This window comes from Columba livia, chromosome 3 (genome assembly GCF_036013475.1).
Source record: "Columba livia isolate bColLiv1 breed racing homer chromosome 3, bColLiv1.pat.W.v2, whole genome shotgun sequence".
Taxonomy (NCBI): domain Eukaryota; kingdom Metazoa; phylum Chordata; class Aves; order Columbiformes; family Columbidae; genus Columba; species Columba livia.
In genome coordinates, this window is record NC_088604.1 from 36,325,569 (window position 1) to 36,344,210 (window position 18,642).

Here is an 18,642-nt window from a genome sequence, read left to right on the forward strand (position 1 = left end):
GCAAAAGCAAGAAAACTTGTGAGTTGAAAGAGTTTAGCAAGTGAAGAGAAAAAAAAAAAGCCAGTGTTGCAAAGGCAGCAACAACTCATCACCTCCCACAAACAGACCAATGCCCAGCTATTCTCCGAGCATCCACCACCTTGTAAGACACCCCTCTCCCCTTTCATCCTATACCCCTAGTTTCTACTGCAGCTTATGATGCAGCTCATGGTTCAGGTCAGCTATCCCCATTGTGTCCCCTCCTAATTTCTTGTCCAGCCTCAGACTATTTACTGAGAGGAGGTGGGAACAAAGTGCCAAAAAAAAAGAGAAGGTTCAGCTGTAATAAAAACATTGGTTTGTTACCAGCACTGCTGGAGCCATGGATCCAGACCACAGCGCCATGTGGGCTGCTATGAAGAATGTCAATTCCACCCCAGCCAAACCCAGTTCACCAATGCATAGGGGAAAAAAGAACATGGAAAAACTTTAAGCACAAGTAGGCAGAGGGAAAGCTCCTAAAAAGTTTAATGTTTTAAGTGTACTCACTGTGTTTAGCACTCTGAGGATTTGCTTCCTGAGCCAGCTGCAGTGCTGACATCACAGTGGCACAACTGGAGCCATTAGCTCCTACAGGTGCACAGGTTGATTTATATTTCATCTCTGGAAGGGATTTTTTCCCCAAAAGTACTCCTGGTGAAATGTCTGCTCTCATCATTCTGGAATCATGTATGTTACCACAGGCAGATTAACTCTTTATGGCCACAATACCAAATGACATGGGACATGACAGAGACTGGACCTCAAAAGCATAACTATTCTCTGACCTAGGACTGCTCCACACATGCAAAACCGTGACAGGGGTCATTTAAATAGGCTGGAAAACATTTTAAAGTTGGAGCATTTATGCATAATACAAATGTCTGCCACCTGCCAAAATCTGTCATTTTCTGGGATGCTGAACCTGTCACAGAAATTAAGCAGAGCAAACAGCAAACTGATTTAGAAAATATATTTTATTCATAAAATGACTAAACATTGGTGCATATACAAAATATCCCAGAGCTAGATAATTTAGTCCCTGAATACAAAACTCAGAAAATTTTTGTTCTTCCTTGAATACTGAAAGTTAAAATAATAACTGAAAAATAAGATGATATCCAGACTGGGTGCTGGGAAGCCTCAGCTACCTGGTTTTGGATGTGTAAAACCCAGAGAAGGTGTTCAACACTTTGCAGGGTCACTTCTCATGTTATCATCATTTAATCATCAAATGGGTAAAGAGCATGTTAACTTTCCTTGATATTGAGGAATTTTCAAAGAACTCTTCTAAGAATAATATTCCCTCCAGAATAGATTCTCCCAAAATACATCTGTTTTCCTAAAAGGTAGAGTGGCAGGGTGACCCCAGCTGGATGGCAGGTTTCCACCAAAGCCGCTCTCTCACTCCCCTCAGCTGGACAGGGGACAGAAAATCCAACTAAAGGCTTATGGATTGGGATAAGGACAGGGAGATCACTCAGCAATTACCACCACAGGCAAAACAGACTTGACTTGGGGAAATTAGTTTAATTTATTACCAAACAAATCTGAGGAGGATAATGAGAAAGAAAACCAAATCTTAAAACACTTTCTCCCACCTCTATCTTTGTCCCAGGCCCAATTTCACTCTCCCAATTTCTCTCCCTCCTCCCCCTGAGCAGCACAGGGGGACAGGGAATGAGGCTTGTGGTCAGTTCATCACACATTGTCTCTGCTGCTCCTTTCTCAGAGATGGACTCCTCACACTCTTCCCTGCTCCAGCACGGGGTCTCTCCCACGATAGACAGTCCTCCATGAACTTCTCCAATGTGAGTCCTTCCCACAGGCTGCAGTTCTTCATGAATTGCTCCAGTGTGGGTTCCTTCCATGCTTGCAGTCCTTCAGGAACAGACTGCTCCAGGCTGGGTCCCCTATGGGGTCACAAGACCTGTCACAAAACCTGCTCCAGCCTGGGCCTCCCACAGGGTCGCAGTCTCCTTCAAGTATCCCCCTGCTCCAGCATGGGGTCCTCCTGGGGCTGCAGTGGGTATCTGCTCCACCAAGGACCTCTATGGGCTGCAGGGGGACAGCCGGCCTCACCATGGGCTGCCGGGGATTCTCTGCTCTGGTGCCTGGAGCAGCTCCTGCCCTCCTTCTGCACTGACCTTGGTGTCTGCAGAGTTGTTTCTCTCACATATTCTCACTCCTGTCTCCGGCTGCAATTGCTGTTGTGCAGCTTATTCTTTCCCCCTCTTAAATATGTTATCCCAGAGGTGCTACCACCATCACCGAAGGGCTCAGCCTTGGCCAGCAGTGGGTCTGCCTTGGAGCCGCCTGGCTCCATCAGACATAGTGAGAGCTTCTAGCAGCTTCTTCATAGAAGACACTTCTGCAGCACCCCTGCAACCAAAACCTTGCCATGCAAAACCAATACAGGTAGCATTTTTTTATTTTAAGAGTTTAAATATGGACGTTGAAAAAGCCAGCCTACACAAACAAGCTCTATTTTTATTTTTTTTTAACCTTTTGTATACATTTTGAGAACACAAGAATTGTCGCACTAGGTCAGATCAACCATTCCAGTGCCTGACTCTGATTTGTTTAAGGAAAACTGCAGATAAGCTAGGCAGATACGGGACAAGACCCTGGAGGGATGAGGGGTCCAAGAGAGATGGCTGATATGAAGGGATCACCTCCTTCTTAGCTCAAGAGTAGTCCATCCCAATGAGCAAGAATTGTGGCAAAAACGACAGGAGGCATCTTTTCTGTTCCTTAGCCTATGCACTTATACCATACTGTTCCCTTGAACAAGGGAAGGCAAAATTTGCTGTCAACTAAGTGAGCAATCCACTCTGAAACTAAAAGTGCTGACAGCTTCTGTGTTCCACAGAAATGCACCATCACTCCCATGGAAGGCAGCTGAGCATCCACAACTGAGAACGACAATTTAGAGTAGCTGTATTAATTTGCTACAAGCATCTTTCACTCCCAGCTGTTTCTGCAAGGCCAGCCTTCACATACATGGTTTTTATTTGAATTTGAAGGAATAATTATTCCAAGTAACCGTGAAACCTTAATTTTCCAAAATATTATAATTTTTTTAAAAAACTCCATGAGGTGTAGGAATACAGAAGCTGTCTTCCTTCTCTCCCAAGAGGGAAGGTAAACCTTAATATGGAAACAACATACATGATAAACATAAAAGTTAGACAATAAACAGATTTTATATTTTAAAGCTGGACCTCTAACTTTACCAGAACAAAGAAAGTAAAGAACTTGCCTTAGTATCCATAACACTAAGTCTTTTAAAACCTCTTTTTGCTACCAGTGGTGAATTTTCCTAAGGACACATAGGTCATTTTCAAACCCTGCCTGATAAAGGTAGTACTAAGATACATAGGTATTTTCTTTTTGGTGATGAAGAGACAATAACAGTCATCCCAGCTGGATCTGACAGGACTGACAGGTAAGTCACTCTTAGAATGATGTCTAAGAATTTACTAGATGCAAAAGTTAACTCTCTGTCTTTGGTTTTGAAACATATCCAATTAACACACCACATCCCCATTTTGTTTTGTATAGGTAGTGGATTTTTTTTCTAGAAGTGAAACCATTGGAAGTTGTCTGTACATTTCTGCTGAAAATGAATTTGAGGATCATTTGTCACACAGGAATCTGAGTTCTTCACATCTTCAAAAAGGCAACCTGTAAAAGGAATCAAAACCAATTAGTTTCTATACTGCAGGTAAAACAAAAATGTTTCATTGTATTAACTGAAATTACATATTATAATAATCTTTTCACTTAAAAAAAAACCAAAACACTAACATAATGAGAGAGCAGAGACTATATTTGAGAGCAGCATTACTTTCCCACCACTTTTCTACTTAATATATATCTCCTAAAAATTCTCAAGCTTAATCTTTCTGCTCAAGCACTACACTGGTTGCTGAAATACACATCAAAAACTCTTTTTTTTTCCCAGAATAACAAAGCACAAGATGTTCATATTGTCTAACTTTAAAGGCTATTTAATAGTATTTTGAAACCAGCTTAGATTAAATCTTTGATTCATTCCCTGTTCTACCTGAGTATTAGCTTGTTTGAACAGTGCTGTCACTGTAAGTGAAATCCTCATTCCAAAGTCATAATGAAAAGTCCAAGGCCATAAAGAAAAAATGCCCTACATTTTAAAATGACCAGGAACCAAAATCCTATCCTAAGGGAGAAGACAAATACTTCTATATGATCAGAGGACAGCAAATGATGTACCTCTTACTTTTCGTGCATTAAGCGGACTGTCCGGTCTAACAGCTATTTAGAGGGAAGGTGATCTATCAAATACATGAGATCTATAGGACTTCTGGTGTCCTAGCTCAGTTGTTGGTCACATGCATGCATCAGTTTCCCCTGCATGGTTTTGGTTTTGTTTAACCTTCTTCAGAGCCTGCAGGATAATAACTCAGAAAGTTAAGTTAGCTGACCAGAAACACAATCATGTGTCCAGATTCTCATGTGCCAAGGAGATTCACAGAATCACAGAATGTTAGGGACTGGAAGGGACCTCAAAAGACCATCTAGTCCAATCCCCCTGCCAGAGCAGGAACACCTGGATGAGGTTACACAGGAAGATGTCCAGGCGGGTTTTGAATGTCTCCAGAGTAGGAGACCTCACAACCCCCCTGGGCAGCCTGTTCAGTGCTCTGTCACCCTCACTGAGAAGAAGTTTCTTCTCAAATTTAAGTGGAACCTCTTGTGTTCCAGTTTGAACCCATTACCCCTTGTCCTACTGTTGGTTGTCACCGAGAAGAGCCTGGCTCCATCCTCGTGACACCCATCCTTTATATATTTGTAAACATTAATGAGGTCACCCCTCAGTCTCCTCCAAGCTAAAGAGAGATTGCTTCAGATATTCAATTAGGAGCTTTTCTGATGACAAGGATAGAAAAAAAAAAAAAAAGATGGACAGATGCCACAAATGAAGGACAAAAAGAAAAAAAGACTACCATGTTACACAGTCTTCTGAAAATATAACCTGTTTCTCCTACCCCATGGCAAACACACAAGTAAAAAACATTTGAGAGATAACAACATAGCACTTCTTTTTACACTTCTTTTTTTCTCTACAAGACCTTTCAACAGTCACTTAAGTGAAGATGCAAATTATCATCAAATACTACTTTTGATTGTCAGAGCTGACCCTCAAACACCACTCTACTTGTTACTGTGACTAAAGAATGCATGATGTATGATCAACCAGAAGGAATTGAATTACAGCATAAAATATGACTGAATGTTCAGAACTGAGGTCAAAACAGAGTAAAAACCATATATTTTGGATCCTCTGCCCAAAGAATATTTGAGAGTCACATGTCTGCTATAGAGGATGTTTTAACATATCTAAAAGCCTCCTCAGAAAATCATTCATACAAAGAATTCATGTCTAAAATAACACGAATATGAGGCACAAATGGGACATGACAATAGCAACTCTTTGTTAAGAATCCAAGAAATCAAGTGACTTCACTTCCTGAATGTCTCTTTCGCTACTTCAACACTAACAGCAGCAACCTATTAAAAGGCGGGTTTGTACAGGTAAGACAACTGAGATCCCCCAAAGCTTCCACATTTCTGAATCATTGTGTTTTTTGCCTTTTTTTTTTTCTTTTTCTAAATTGAAACGAAAATTCAGAAACAAGAATTTTCATGTGGAAAATAAATTTTCAGAAACGTCTGTAGGCAAAGCTGGCCAGCAAATAGCAGGATGCTCAGGGTGGAAGTTTGCCAGCTTTCCCGCTAAAATCTCATCACACTGACATATTCCCATCGAATGTTTTCATTCAGTTCAATCAGCATTTTCCAACAGGAAGTTGCTACATCAAATACATTTCTGTCAGCTCAGCCAAGGGGTGTTGTAAAGGCTGGAGACTACTCATCGTGTAGAGAAATTTATCCACTAGGTCAAAGACTCCCACCCTCAATGGCATAAATTGAAAGGAAAGTCAATATCCCTGTCACCTTTCTCATGATTTAATTGCTCAGATGAATATAGACACGCATAATTAAGAGCAAATGTAAAATCTTACCTATGCATTAAAATCATAAGCAACACAGGCTAGGGATGAAATCCTGGCACCAATTTAGTCAATTAAGACAAAACTCACATTGACTTTAACAAGGTGAGAAATTTGTCCTTGCTTTGCAATTAAGAAATAGCAAAATCAAGAAAAGCAATAACCATCTCCATAGACAAGATTCAAAATTTTAAAGATTCTACTACCTGAGATTGCAGGTTCCTTTGATACAGTCTTGAGGCTTCATTAGAGTGGATGTATTTGTTTAATTTGACTACTTGCCGTATTTTATAATGCATGAAATACACTTTTTCACTCCTTTGATGGGATTATTTGCAACATAATGTTTCTCTAGACTGCCAGGCTCCCCTACTGCCCAATAAAATGGAAAACATCAAAAGGAATCATTTATCACTGTCTCTATTTATGTTTGCTACCAATGTGAACAAAAAGAGCACATTAGATCATCCCTACAGTTGACATAGCCAAAAAAAGGGGATAACACAGGGAAATCACAAGCTGTTTAAAGAACACCTGCAACACATTAAGATGTCTAAGAAAAAAAAACAAACAAACAACTGAAACTAAACACTTTAAAAGTTCCATCTTATCCAAAGTGCAATACAAAGCATATAAAATATTTCTTTATCATAGCTGGTACTGCAGATGCTCTTGGATCTCTAAACAGCAGTAAAGTACACGTTCTACATTATAAATGAATTACTATAGGTTAGAAAGTGGGTCCTAGTGGTTCTCTCCCAGTTCTCCAGCTATTAGGATACTTTCTCTGCAGGACAGACAAACACTATCCTCTTCCAAGTCTAGTAGCAGCTCTTTCAGTGAACTCTGCAAATCCAGTATTTCACTGCTATTAGGGCACTTTGAAAGAAAAATAATGTGTTGAACAGCTATCTGATCTACAAACTAAGGTTTATCACCAAATTCAGAATAAAAGTCAGTTCTCTAACCAGTTTATTAAAGGATTGTACTGACCTTATCTCAGCATGTTGTCCCCTTCTTAAAGCACTCAAGATAGCTAACATTAATTCATCATTAAAAACTCATTTCTGTACTCTAGCACCCTTACTTATATGACAGAAGACATCATTTTTTTTTTCATTTTCTCTTGATTATTTCTGAAGATTATAATCTTATTATATCTCAAAGTATCAAGTCTATCTCAGCACTCCATCCCATTAGTTTCGGCAGAGCCAGAAGTTGCTAAGACCTCTGGATAATGAACATAAACTCTACACTTTCAAACATTGTAAGATACATTAATACAGAGGGAGTAGTAGAGTACAACAGGCATACAAATTATATCTCACAAAATCACTTTTTCTGTAAACAATGAAGCAGCAAGAACTTTCTTAAAAGCTTTCATAGCCAGGGTAAGTTAAGAAATCAATTCTAGAACATGTGCTCTCAGCTTTCCCAGGAAAATGGGAAAACACAAATATCAAACTGTTAGGCTTATTCCAGACTACACGGGAATGGAACTGAGGACTGAGAAAAGCATCCTGACAAACAGTGCAATTATCTGGTCAAACTTTGCAACACGTTGCCCAGACAGGTTATGCAACCTCCGTCCTTCTTTTGCAGATCCCAAATTCAGATGGGGACAAGCCAGGGCACCCGGCTCTGGCTGACCCTGCTTGAGCGGTGCTGTTGGATGGGGATATCTCCAGTGGTGACCTCCAGCCTCAGCCACCCTGTGACTCTTGTGACAATTTTCTACGTACACACACACATGCAAGTGAAACGGCAGCACAATGCCAGTGGAAATTCTTTACTACAAGCTACAGAACCAGAGGCTGGCAATATTATTTCCTCAGTAAGGAGAACACAGTTAATGGGGTTATAGGTTTTAGTCTTTCTGAAACTTTCTAATAGCATTTTATTTTATATAGTGTTCATCAAGCTGTGCCTCAAAGGATTTTCCTGACTTCTTATGAGAAAAACCTCATGGAAAACAGCAGGGAAAAGGCATTTCCTACTGAATTAAGCATTCAGTAACAAACACTGAGGACTAACAGGTGAAAGAAAAAAATTATAATTTCAGAAAATATTTGAACAGCTACGGAGACCTAATGAATGAAGGAGATAAAAGAAGGCAGTTCCAGATGGCAGAAGCTGCTGGAAAGAAATCTCTTCTAGCCAAGCAGTAACGCTGGGTGAGCAGGCAGAGCGGATGACTGCTGTAAGAAAAGCAGAAGCGTGACTAGAGGCAGCTAAACAATATATTTTAAAGAAATGCAATCTGCAAATCCAGTACATACAATCTGTCTTGTGAAGCTGACAACAGATAGAGGAAATGCAGCAATAGGAGAAAATTATTTTCTCAGCTAAGCAAAGCAAAGTAGTTCAATCTTTCTATCAACTGCAAGAACCAGAAAAGAAGCAAGATTCTTATTTCAACAAAACAGAAAAATAACCCGGATGCCAAAGGATGCATTCCCATGCTCTAATACCAATTTTTAAACTGTTTTTATGTTTGGATTCTCTTTAAAGGGGACCAATTGAACCATGCATAAATAAAGATCTCTGTGTATGTCTCTCAAAGCTGAGGACACAGAATTTCTAATACCTATGTCTCTCCCAAGAGCTAAACAAAAGTAGGTAGAAAATACACTACAGAATTTCTCTTCAGTATTAGAGAGAGTATTGTACTTCTGTTTACTCCTGCATAATTATAAAGGAAAACAGTGGGTTTAAAGTAGTTACATATGCTTTGGTGAGAGCAGAAGAAAATGAATCTGCAAATACTTCCTGCAATATAACAGCTCTGGTTTTGCTTTTCCATTGCACACCAAAGAATAAAACTCCATCAATAGACTCAAAACTGAAGCTTAAACGTATAAAAGAGATTTTACTGTTGTCATCTTTGAATATCAGACCAATTTTTAAATGCAACCACACACAATTCATAATGCTACACTATGTTTTAGAAGAACTCAACTTAAACTGCTGTCTTAAATCATATGTACTGCAAGCAGACAATCTGTACATAAACAGATACCAATGCTTTAATCCTGCACATGTGCTGTGTGAAACCAGGCGTGATTGAATGACTGAAGAGGAAATGTTGATTATATGGCAATGAGGCTGCAGCCTGCAATCAATGTCAGATGCCGTACGTATTTCCACTCAAGGCTGACAGGTTATCAAGCAACGCCATGCCATCCATGTCCACGGGAAGAGAATAACCTTCCCAAGAAGATGTGGACAGCTGTGGGCAGAGCTCTGCTCCAAGATCAGCTGTGCTGGTGGAAGATGTTAACCACACTGGGTCAATGGTTTCCCTCTGCCACAAGTTACTGTTCCTCCCTCCCCACAAAATGCCAGTTCAAGCTTTCTACCTAGTGTCTGATGAAATCAGACTGCAATGCTAAACACTGGTCTGTGCTAACTGGATGGATTTATCCTAGAAACTAGAAAAGGAGGGCTTGAACAAACAATGCTGCTGGTCGATCACTAAGCTCTGGTGAAAATGAGTGAAAAGCTGAGAATAGTGTTCCCTTTACACGTACAGCTGGATTTGGAAGATAATGTATGTGCAAAGCCTCAGACCAAATTCTAATTCACACAGATTTGTACTGCCATGAAAGCTATGGGTAGTGCTAAGCATTATGGTTTAAGCCTTAATAATTACAGCTAATACAACTGCTTGGATGGTTGTAATTATAGTGCAATCAAGATATCTTGTACATAGAATACACCTCTACTTTGAAAAAAGAATCAGAGGAAGTGATACAACCACGTTTGTGTGAGCACAACTGAGCCTACACATTTAAAAAAACCCTCTGTATTTAATAATGCACAGGTACAACTGCAGCAACAATGTGCATAAACACATAGAGAAGGCCATAATCTGCCCAATACATTTCTCAATGCTGTAAAATAAACACAGATTAAGGAGTGGGATGATTGTAAAGCATCTGCACCGTGTCCAGGTCCGAGCTCTAAAAATATCTGGTTTCTGTTAATCTCTGCTCTAAGTTTGGTGTTCCCACCAGTGCTGATGAGAGATGGAGGAGCCAAAGGACTTCTGCCTTCTCTGAGGTGCAACGCTTCTCTTCCCATTCCTGCACCACCAGCAGAAGCAGCTATGTCTTATAGCTGTTACCATTACCCTGTGGATTCGCAACTATCAGCAATGGCTGATTCTAAATAACCACACTGAAACATAAGAGTTCCCCTGCCTACTCATACTGCACAGTTTACATATTCGCTGTCACCTAACGGTCAGAGACCATGTCCACCAATGCACAAATAACCTGTTCCAGAAATACGTTTTGGCACCAGTGTGAATGAACGGACACAAAGCAGATGGCATTAGATGTGCAGAGACATGAGAGAACATTAACTGCTATATTTACACTCGCCCCCACTGAATTCACAGACCCATAAAAAAGCAGCTGCCTTTTCCAGAGAATGTTACCAGGTTGTTGCATATTACCCCTACATCTCTGAGGCTGCTCCTGGGAAGTGTATAGGCATTTTTAGAGGAAACTGGAGAGGAAGTCAGCATATTCACTACTGGAAGAATAAGAGGAGGCGGAGGTGTCCCTACCTTGACAGTGTAGGATTTACTTGCCTTAAGAAGACCTCCTAGTAGCCTGCAAATGCCCTGGTGGTACTCCAGCTGCAAAGCTGCCCTTGGTTACATTGATGTTTAATTCTCTTTTTTCCACACTGCAGGCTCTCAGGATGATAGCTGAACGTTTCATCACTGTGTGCCTGTTTTCCCTATGCCACAGAGGCGATGTAAGTAGTCTTAGCTGCTCTAATATCCCCTCCACAGTCAATCAATGGCAGCCACTCATCAGAACATGTCAAAAATAATTGTTTCAGGTTCTCTCAGACAGGAAAAGTTTCTCAAAATGCTCTAAGTGGCATTCAGTGAGAAGTCTGTTTTTGAGTATGTATCAGAACACGAAAAAGTGGTTTATACAATTACCCCTCCCTTGCATATTTGGACAAAGCAAACCAAGGAACCATCAACCTCTGCCCATAGCAGCAGAACTTCACACCACTAGGCTCATAAGACTCTTCACTATGGAAAACAAACAATTTAAAACAAAAATAGCACTAGAGAACACAAGTCCATTGAAAAGGTCACTAAAACAATACTACGATACTACACTGATTGATTGAACACATACAGTTGAACAAGCCCAGTTTCAAATATTTAATCAAATAAGAAGCTAAATCTAGGGTCGGTTTAGAAGCCTTTATGACTATTACTATCATGCTTGAATTCCAAGGGAGATGTAAAATGAAATATATCCAGAATACTCTCACAGCCAAACAGGGCAGTGCTGCACAAGACTATGTGGTGACAGCAATAATTAAGTCAACAGAAGCACAAGTTGTGGAACTATCTAATCCTGACAAGCTAAAACCCTGAAAATTGCGTTGAAGAATATGGGTATGTGGAACAGCATCTTTGCAATCTGACAGTCCACTGACTCCTATGGGGCTCAGATTCAGATGTGGAGGAAAGGATATTTTGTGAAGGACAATTACCTCACTCATTCCACAGGAGGTCAAGTTCATTCTGTCGCGTATGTATCTGCAAGGAATTTCTCATCTCAAACAGAAGTTGTTTCAAGCAGCTCTAAGGTCTTACAGGAAACATATTTTTGGTCAGTGCTATACTACCACAGAAGCAGAGGAACACAGGTGGCAACAAAAGCTGGGGGGAATTTGACTTCAGTAGCCAAATTCCCCAGAACTTCAAGGAAAAGGCTAGGGAAAGGCAAGTCCTCAACTGTACAATGTGAAAGGTGCTGTAGATCTGTGGGTTTTCCAGGCTTCATTGTAGGAAGAAACTTATTAGAGGAATATCACTCTGATAGATCACTTCCTTCTTCTGTCCAAGCTGGGGAACATATAAAATAAAACCAAAACAACCAAGCAAAGACTGGTTTCAATTACTAGTGGAATTAATTGTAACCAAATATGATTTTTCAATCTGGTAATGCTCCTTCAGGATTTAAGAAATAAATCCATCTATAAATCAGCATGCATTCTTTCAACTAATCCTTCCTGAAATTATTAATTTCTTATAAGAATGAAGCTGGATTTGAAATATGACAGAGATAAATGAGAAAAAGTAAAAGATTCCCCTGAAGTCCCAGGCTGTGCACATGCACTGCAAGCTATCTCTCTGCTAACCTAACAGTTGCATGCTGAAGCTTGCCCAAGCTTTAGAGGAAAAACTATATGCAGCTGCAAAACCAGTAGAAAATAAACCTCTGTGTGTTTTTATTTCATAGGAAGACAACCAATTTATCTATTCTTATTCTTATTCTTATTCTTATTCTTATTCTTATTCTTATTCTTATTCTTATTCTTATTCTTATTCTTATTCTTATTCCTTATTCCTTATTCCTTATTCCTTATTCTTATCAAGTAGTTCTTTGTGTGAAAAAAAGTAAAAGGTTTCCTGGGTTCTTGTTTTTCAAGTTAAGTTGAGAATGCTATTAATCTTTTGTTTCTCTACATCTAGACACAAGAAGCCCCAAAACTTCATGGCTTTATTTTGCCTTCTGCCTAGCCTTCCTCATTAGCCTATACCACTTTTATTTCCACTGCAGATGTTAACTTCTTCTGGTAGCCATCATTAAGGCAGAAACTGTAAAAGCAGTATTATTTACCTAATTAATTACTGATCCAAAGCAAACCTGGCTACAAAACACGCTGAATTTAGGATTTTCTTAGTCAATACCAGATGATGTTTGATTTTTACTGTAGTAATTCCCATGCCAAACTTCACGCTAATCAGGCAATTTGTGCAGCACATATTTTTCTGCATCGAGAGTGGCTTTAAGCTGCTGTAGAAAAGACATTTGTTTAAGCACATACATATATGGGCAGTTAGGAGACACATGTTAACCTAAAACAAACACGGGACTGCAAGCTGCTGTGTCAACCTGCAGCATGGTACCTACATCCTAAAGCTAGAGGCACATGAAGAAATTAATCCTCGCCACACCAAACTGGAACATACAATGCAGCTTCTAAAAACTTTTTAGCCTTGCTGGAAGGTGTTGCACAAGGCTAAAATAGCGAAGGTCGTGTTTGCTGCTCTTCCAAAGACCTGCACTCCATTTCACATTTCAACAGCAGAATTTGCTCTGGGTCGATTTCCTCAAACTCATGTCAGTCTAAGGCTCTGCTTAGTTCTCGTACTATGACAGTCTAAGGCTCTTAAGTTCTCGTACTATGACATTTCTTTGCACTCTTGGGAATCTGTTTCAGCCAACCAACATCACCAATACCCACACACAGCCATGTGTGGGTATCTTCCCCAGAAAGGGAAAGGGGTGACACGCTGATTCCACTGTAGTGTCTGGCAACTGCACCTCTTACAGCAGTTCAACAATGAGGAAAAGAACGAAAAAAGCCCTGATCAAAGCACTACGCATAGTCTGATGTCTTTCAAAAGAAAGGTCTAGATAGAGAGACATACGGATTTATTTTGTTGACCACGAAGCAAGTGAGTTGTATCTAACACCAGAGGGAATAAATAGGGCCAACTAAGTGGCAACATAATCTTTCTTCAATAGTATCATCAAATCACCTCTCTCAAAAGTGACCTGATAAGGTATGTTGCATGTCATGTCAGGGGTGAGATTGGAGATCAGTCAGCACACTATGCACTTATTTCTCTGATGAGATTCTGGCTTACCCAGATGTGTGATGCTCTGGTAATTTGCATGGCTGTTGCTCTCAATTAGATGCTCTTTGGTGGTATTCTCTGCAACATAATTTATCAAATGTCCTATTTCGACAAAATACCCTGTTACTGTATTCCAATCTTATTACGACTTGAGAGGGAAACACTAACAAATGCTAAAGAGAAGCTCTGGTTTTAGGTCTTTACTACACAAGAACATACTTAGCTGGATTCTAAACTGGCAAATGTTTCCTTCCTTCTGCTCCTCCTGTCGCTTTGGCCATGAAGTATTGCAGCAAACTCTACAACATGAAGGTGACTTTCAAGTGCTGCATCATCCAAACCAGAAACATTAATAATATAGTCTTCTACTATCGGTTTATTTTTCCAGCTCAAATGATGCCTTCAGCATAAACTAACATTTTCTCTATTATTCCCTAATATTGAACTATTTAACACATTAACTAAAACATTCTTTCTCCTATTTGTAACCACTACCCCAACATCATTCTCCTCACACCAGTCAATCCTTCTCCCCTAAAACCACACAATACATCTTCAGTCAGGAGCCTGTGCTACGGCTCATAGGCTACAGTAGGAGACGCAGTCTTGCTCATGCTGTTTTTCCCTAGGAAAAGCAAGATTACTACAAAAATAATTATTTGTTTCCCAGCTCCAGCAGCAGGTAAAGTCTGCAAGCCAGAATCCATGTCAGGGCCTGGCTGTTTCTTGCTTGTGTTTTTTGTCTTTTTTTCTTCCCTCCCTCCCCTGGCCTTAATAGGGGAAAAAATAGCAGGCTAAGATCATTTCAGGTTTAGAAGCAACGAGGCGGAAAGCTAAAGAGAACAAAGAACTTAACTGGGAACATAAGGAGAAAGGAGGAGAAAGCAGCATCTCTTGCTAAAAACTGAAATGTAGAAAAGCATTCGCACTAAATAAAACAGATACGTAATTGGTCTGGTGATTTATCAAGGCAGTCATACAAGTGCCAACTGAAAAAAAAGATTTGGGTTTCCCTCACGCTCTCTACAATTCTTAGTGTAAGGGCGATACAGTTATCTGCAGGATTCAGCACTGGCAAGACACCAGAGCCATCAGATATTAATGTTGTAGGTCAATGCATTTTCAAATTTTAAATTAATGAAAATCAATCATTCTCTCTTTGTCCAAATTTAGCTACCTGATAAGAGTCTGTGTGAGGCAACTCGCAAGACAACGTTCTCTTCTCTTACACCAAGATGCTACAGAAAACCCAGAAGACAGGTAAAGCTGACATGAAAAACTACAGAGCAACACCAAAGGTCACCTGCTCTGTCTTCAAACTGACCTGTCAGGAAAAGCTGTATTAAAAACTACTGTGGCAAAGTGCTTTAAAAACAAAGAGACAATGAAGAAACAAGCCAAACATTTTTGGTTAATACTTAACCTGCTGATGGCCCGATGGGAGAAGTTCCAGTTTATTTTTGCTTTCATCTCCAAACTGCATTTCACTTATATCCAAAAAAAAAATCTGCCAAAACCTGAAAGCTAAGAAGTGGTCTACTATTCTCATTTCCTTCAATGTTTGGAGTCAGCGATGCCACAGAAACCAGTACAAAGATATGAACTGGGTTTGCAAGAGTCTCCCTTAGCAAACGCTACCCGAACACAGCACGCCACAATGTCATGTTGGAACTAGGGGGATACCTTGTCACACACGCAATGTTGCCACAATGTCAGATACTGCCATCTCCCGTGTGCACGTCCGCTTCTGTATATACCAGACCCAAAATCTACCTGAAGTACCATTTGAAATACCAAGAAGATGTGAGGAGGGGGCAGAGGGAACACGACACAGAATGGATGCATTAGAGAACAACAGGAAAAAATATCTTTTAATGAGAAGTATTTGATTATGTGCTCACATTTATGTGCAATTAATACGGTCCAAACAGTCGACTCAAAAGAACAAAGTAGAGGAGATTAAAGGAGAATTTGGCACCATTAAGTAACATTGTGAAACTAGATAGTTTGAACAGGTGTCTTCATTGGGTTATCTTTTGAAAACTTCATGGAAAAAAGCAAGTTTGAAAAATTAGCTGCTTAAATTCTCTCTCTGCTTCCTGGCAGTTAAAATGGGAATGAAAATAAATACCTCCCTGCATGAGGTATGAGGATTAGTTTGTTTGTGTATGTAAATGGGTATTTAAGTATTAACTACTATTTTATTTTTAACACCTTATTGGGACTACTGCATTCCTACCCGAGTTCAGCTTTTGGCAAGAGATTAGGATTGAGTTAAAATAGGAACAGGTGTTTGGAAGATGATATGGCTGTAATAAAAGCACTAACCAAGAAGATGAAGGGAAAAATAATTTAAATGTGGCATCCACTCGTATCCTGTGAAACAGAGTGAGACACCCAAAAGAAAATCACAACAACTAAGGGATATTTAGGAAAATGTCTTTGCCTACTCTGATTCATTCCCCAGGGGACAGAGTCTGAGCAGGGTTCTCCTTTGGTCCCAGGTCATCCTGTTCTTGTACAGCCTCATGATGCCTGTTAAAAGGCCAGGCATTCAGTAAACAACAGTTTCACTGCATAATGGTGGTTGGGCAACAAAACATTTTCAAAGCCTCAAAAGGATGTAGGAGTTTAAGGCCACTAGCAGTGAGATTTGAGCTCCTAAATTATATCAGGTATTTTTACAGCGTGGATTTCTGGCCTCTAAGATCCCTACAGCCATTACTAGGTCAAACTGATTTTTATTTCTAGGGATTGAGCACATTTTTTTACCAGCTGCACTCAGAAGAAAAGCTGAATCCATCCATTTCAGGGCTCAAACTCATGAAAACAGATGTTTTCTTAGTACAAAGAAGAGTAACTGACCTTGAAACTTCATAAGAAAATACAATTTTCACCATTTTTAGACCATCTTTCCCTCAACAATAAGATAATTGAAGATAAAAGCTTTCAAGTGTTTTTTTTCTGAAAGCAGGTTGTGCATGAAGATGTACTATTAATACCTTGCAACAGTAACAGTAAATAGAAAAAACAAATAAAGCAACGATTTTTAAAAGCAAAGGTTTACAGAGGGAAAGGTGTTGCAAGATGCATGGTGTTTATTATTACTTTGGTTATTGCCATACTCCATGACAGTTTCTTTAAGAGTAGGACATAATGCACAAAATAAATACAATTTAACTATAGAGATACAAGCAAGACTCTCCATGTGCAGCAAAGTCCTCAGCTGGGGGACCTCCCAGCGCTACTGACTCTGAAAAGTAAAAAGTTAGACTGAGAATATAACACGAAACTAAAATGGTTGTCTAGACTATATTGAAGTCCGTTATGTCTTCCACTATGAAAAAGCTTTTCTGCGGTCTGTGGAACAACTGTGGAATGCAGTAATGCAATTTATGTATGCTAGATGTTTATTTTGCTGCTATGAAATGATTTTTGCATTTTTAGAAAGTTCAATACAATTATCTTTGACCTCAGTACATTTAAGGTACATCTTTTTAAAGTATTTATTTTCAGTAGTCACCCATGAGAGAATTAGTCTATTAAGTCAGCAAGACTGTAAGGAAGATTTTAAAATGACAGATGACAGCGAATTATCTCTTTGAAAACAATACTGAAGAAAATTATTTTGACCTAAGACAAATTCACACGTCCTTTGGATTCTAATGACTTAATCAACAAGAACATGGTTATTCAGAAGCTGAACTTGGTCCTGTACCGTTGATTCTGCACATACATTTGAACAGCTCTGAGCAGCTTCATTTAACTCAATTGTCCAGGGGGAGGCAATTATTCATGTGGTGAAGTTCTTATGGGGCTCAAACCTAGACTCACAAATGGCTTATGGATCCCTGCCCCTGAGAGGTATCAGATAACTCTAAATACTTGCTCTCTATTGGGATAGAATTGGAAAATTTTGATGAATACATCAGTTAATAATCATTTCTAAAGCCCCTGTAAGAAAACAAATTTGACTTCCAAAAGGAAGGGTTGTAGGAGGAACCAAAGAGATTTCAAGATGGAGCTTGAGTAATTGATGATACTTGACATGCTATCTGCAATAGCAAGGGACTAAATTTAATGAGACACAAGAGTTTCATGTGGTCCTACCTACAAACCACACCAATTACTGCACATATATGGGGTAAAAACTGATCACAAAAGCTAGGAAAACATCTGACAGCACAGAAACCAGAGCTAAACCCTTTCTGAAAGAGTCTTTTCGACAGATTCCCATTCCAGCCTGTCAACAGATCAGCAACAATGGGAAATACAAGTTAAGGGTCTGCAAGCAGAGCTCAGACGGACCCCACTCTCTCTGGCACTGGGACAGCAACCTCCACTGCAGGGGCAGGACAATGACATGTCACATACCCTAGCATCACCAGAAGATTCTGAGTCTCGGAACCCTGATGTCTTTCCTCTCAATAAACCACCACTACTAAAAATAGGGAAAAAGATGTATAGGCATTTAATAATTCAAAATCAAACCCCTGATTCCAAGCACAGCCTATTTTTTTCCTCGCCAAAAGAGATGTCACAGATTATACAAAGACCCTAGTAGCCTTCACAAAAGTATTTCCCCAGAGAAGTATGCATTTATTTGGTGGCAGTTTAAGCAATAAGTAAATGCTCTTGCAAATTCCCCCCCTGCTGTGTTGGCTCTGCTGGTTGCACAGCTGCACAGTCACTGGGTAACACAGAAGGAGCAGAGGGAAGAGACAAGGTGACAAGAACAAGAGGCCAGGGGAGGTGGCAGAACTACCTTCAATCAGATCAAATAGGTTGCTGCTGAATATAAAGCCACTGCCATCGATACCACAGCAATTGGAGTTAATGTACAGGCCATTAAAATACTATAAATAAAGCTACAGGCAATTC

General features: G+C 39.8%; 1 protein-coding gene across 4 annotated transcripts in view; it reads right to left on the minus strand.

Annotated features, from left to right (window-relative positions):
• Positions 1-977: 977 nt before the first annotated feature.
• Positions 978-18,642, minus strand: part of UBE3D (ubiquitin protein ligase E3D) — an 82,634-nt gene continuing 64,969 nt past the window's right edge. The window contains exon 10 of one of the 4 annotated variants that reach the window (XM_065056411.1): positions 978-3,705. In XM_065056411.1, coding sequence (XP_064912483.1) covers positions 3,685-3,705 — 21 coding nt within the window. In that variant the 3' untranslated portion in view covers positions 978-3,684. The remainder of the gene's footprint in view (positions 3,706-18,642) is intronic. The other 3 variants (XM_065056412.1, XM_065056415.1, XM_065056414.1) reach the window with 3 other exon arrangements.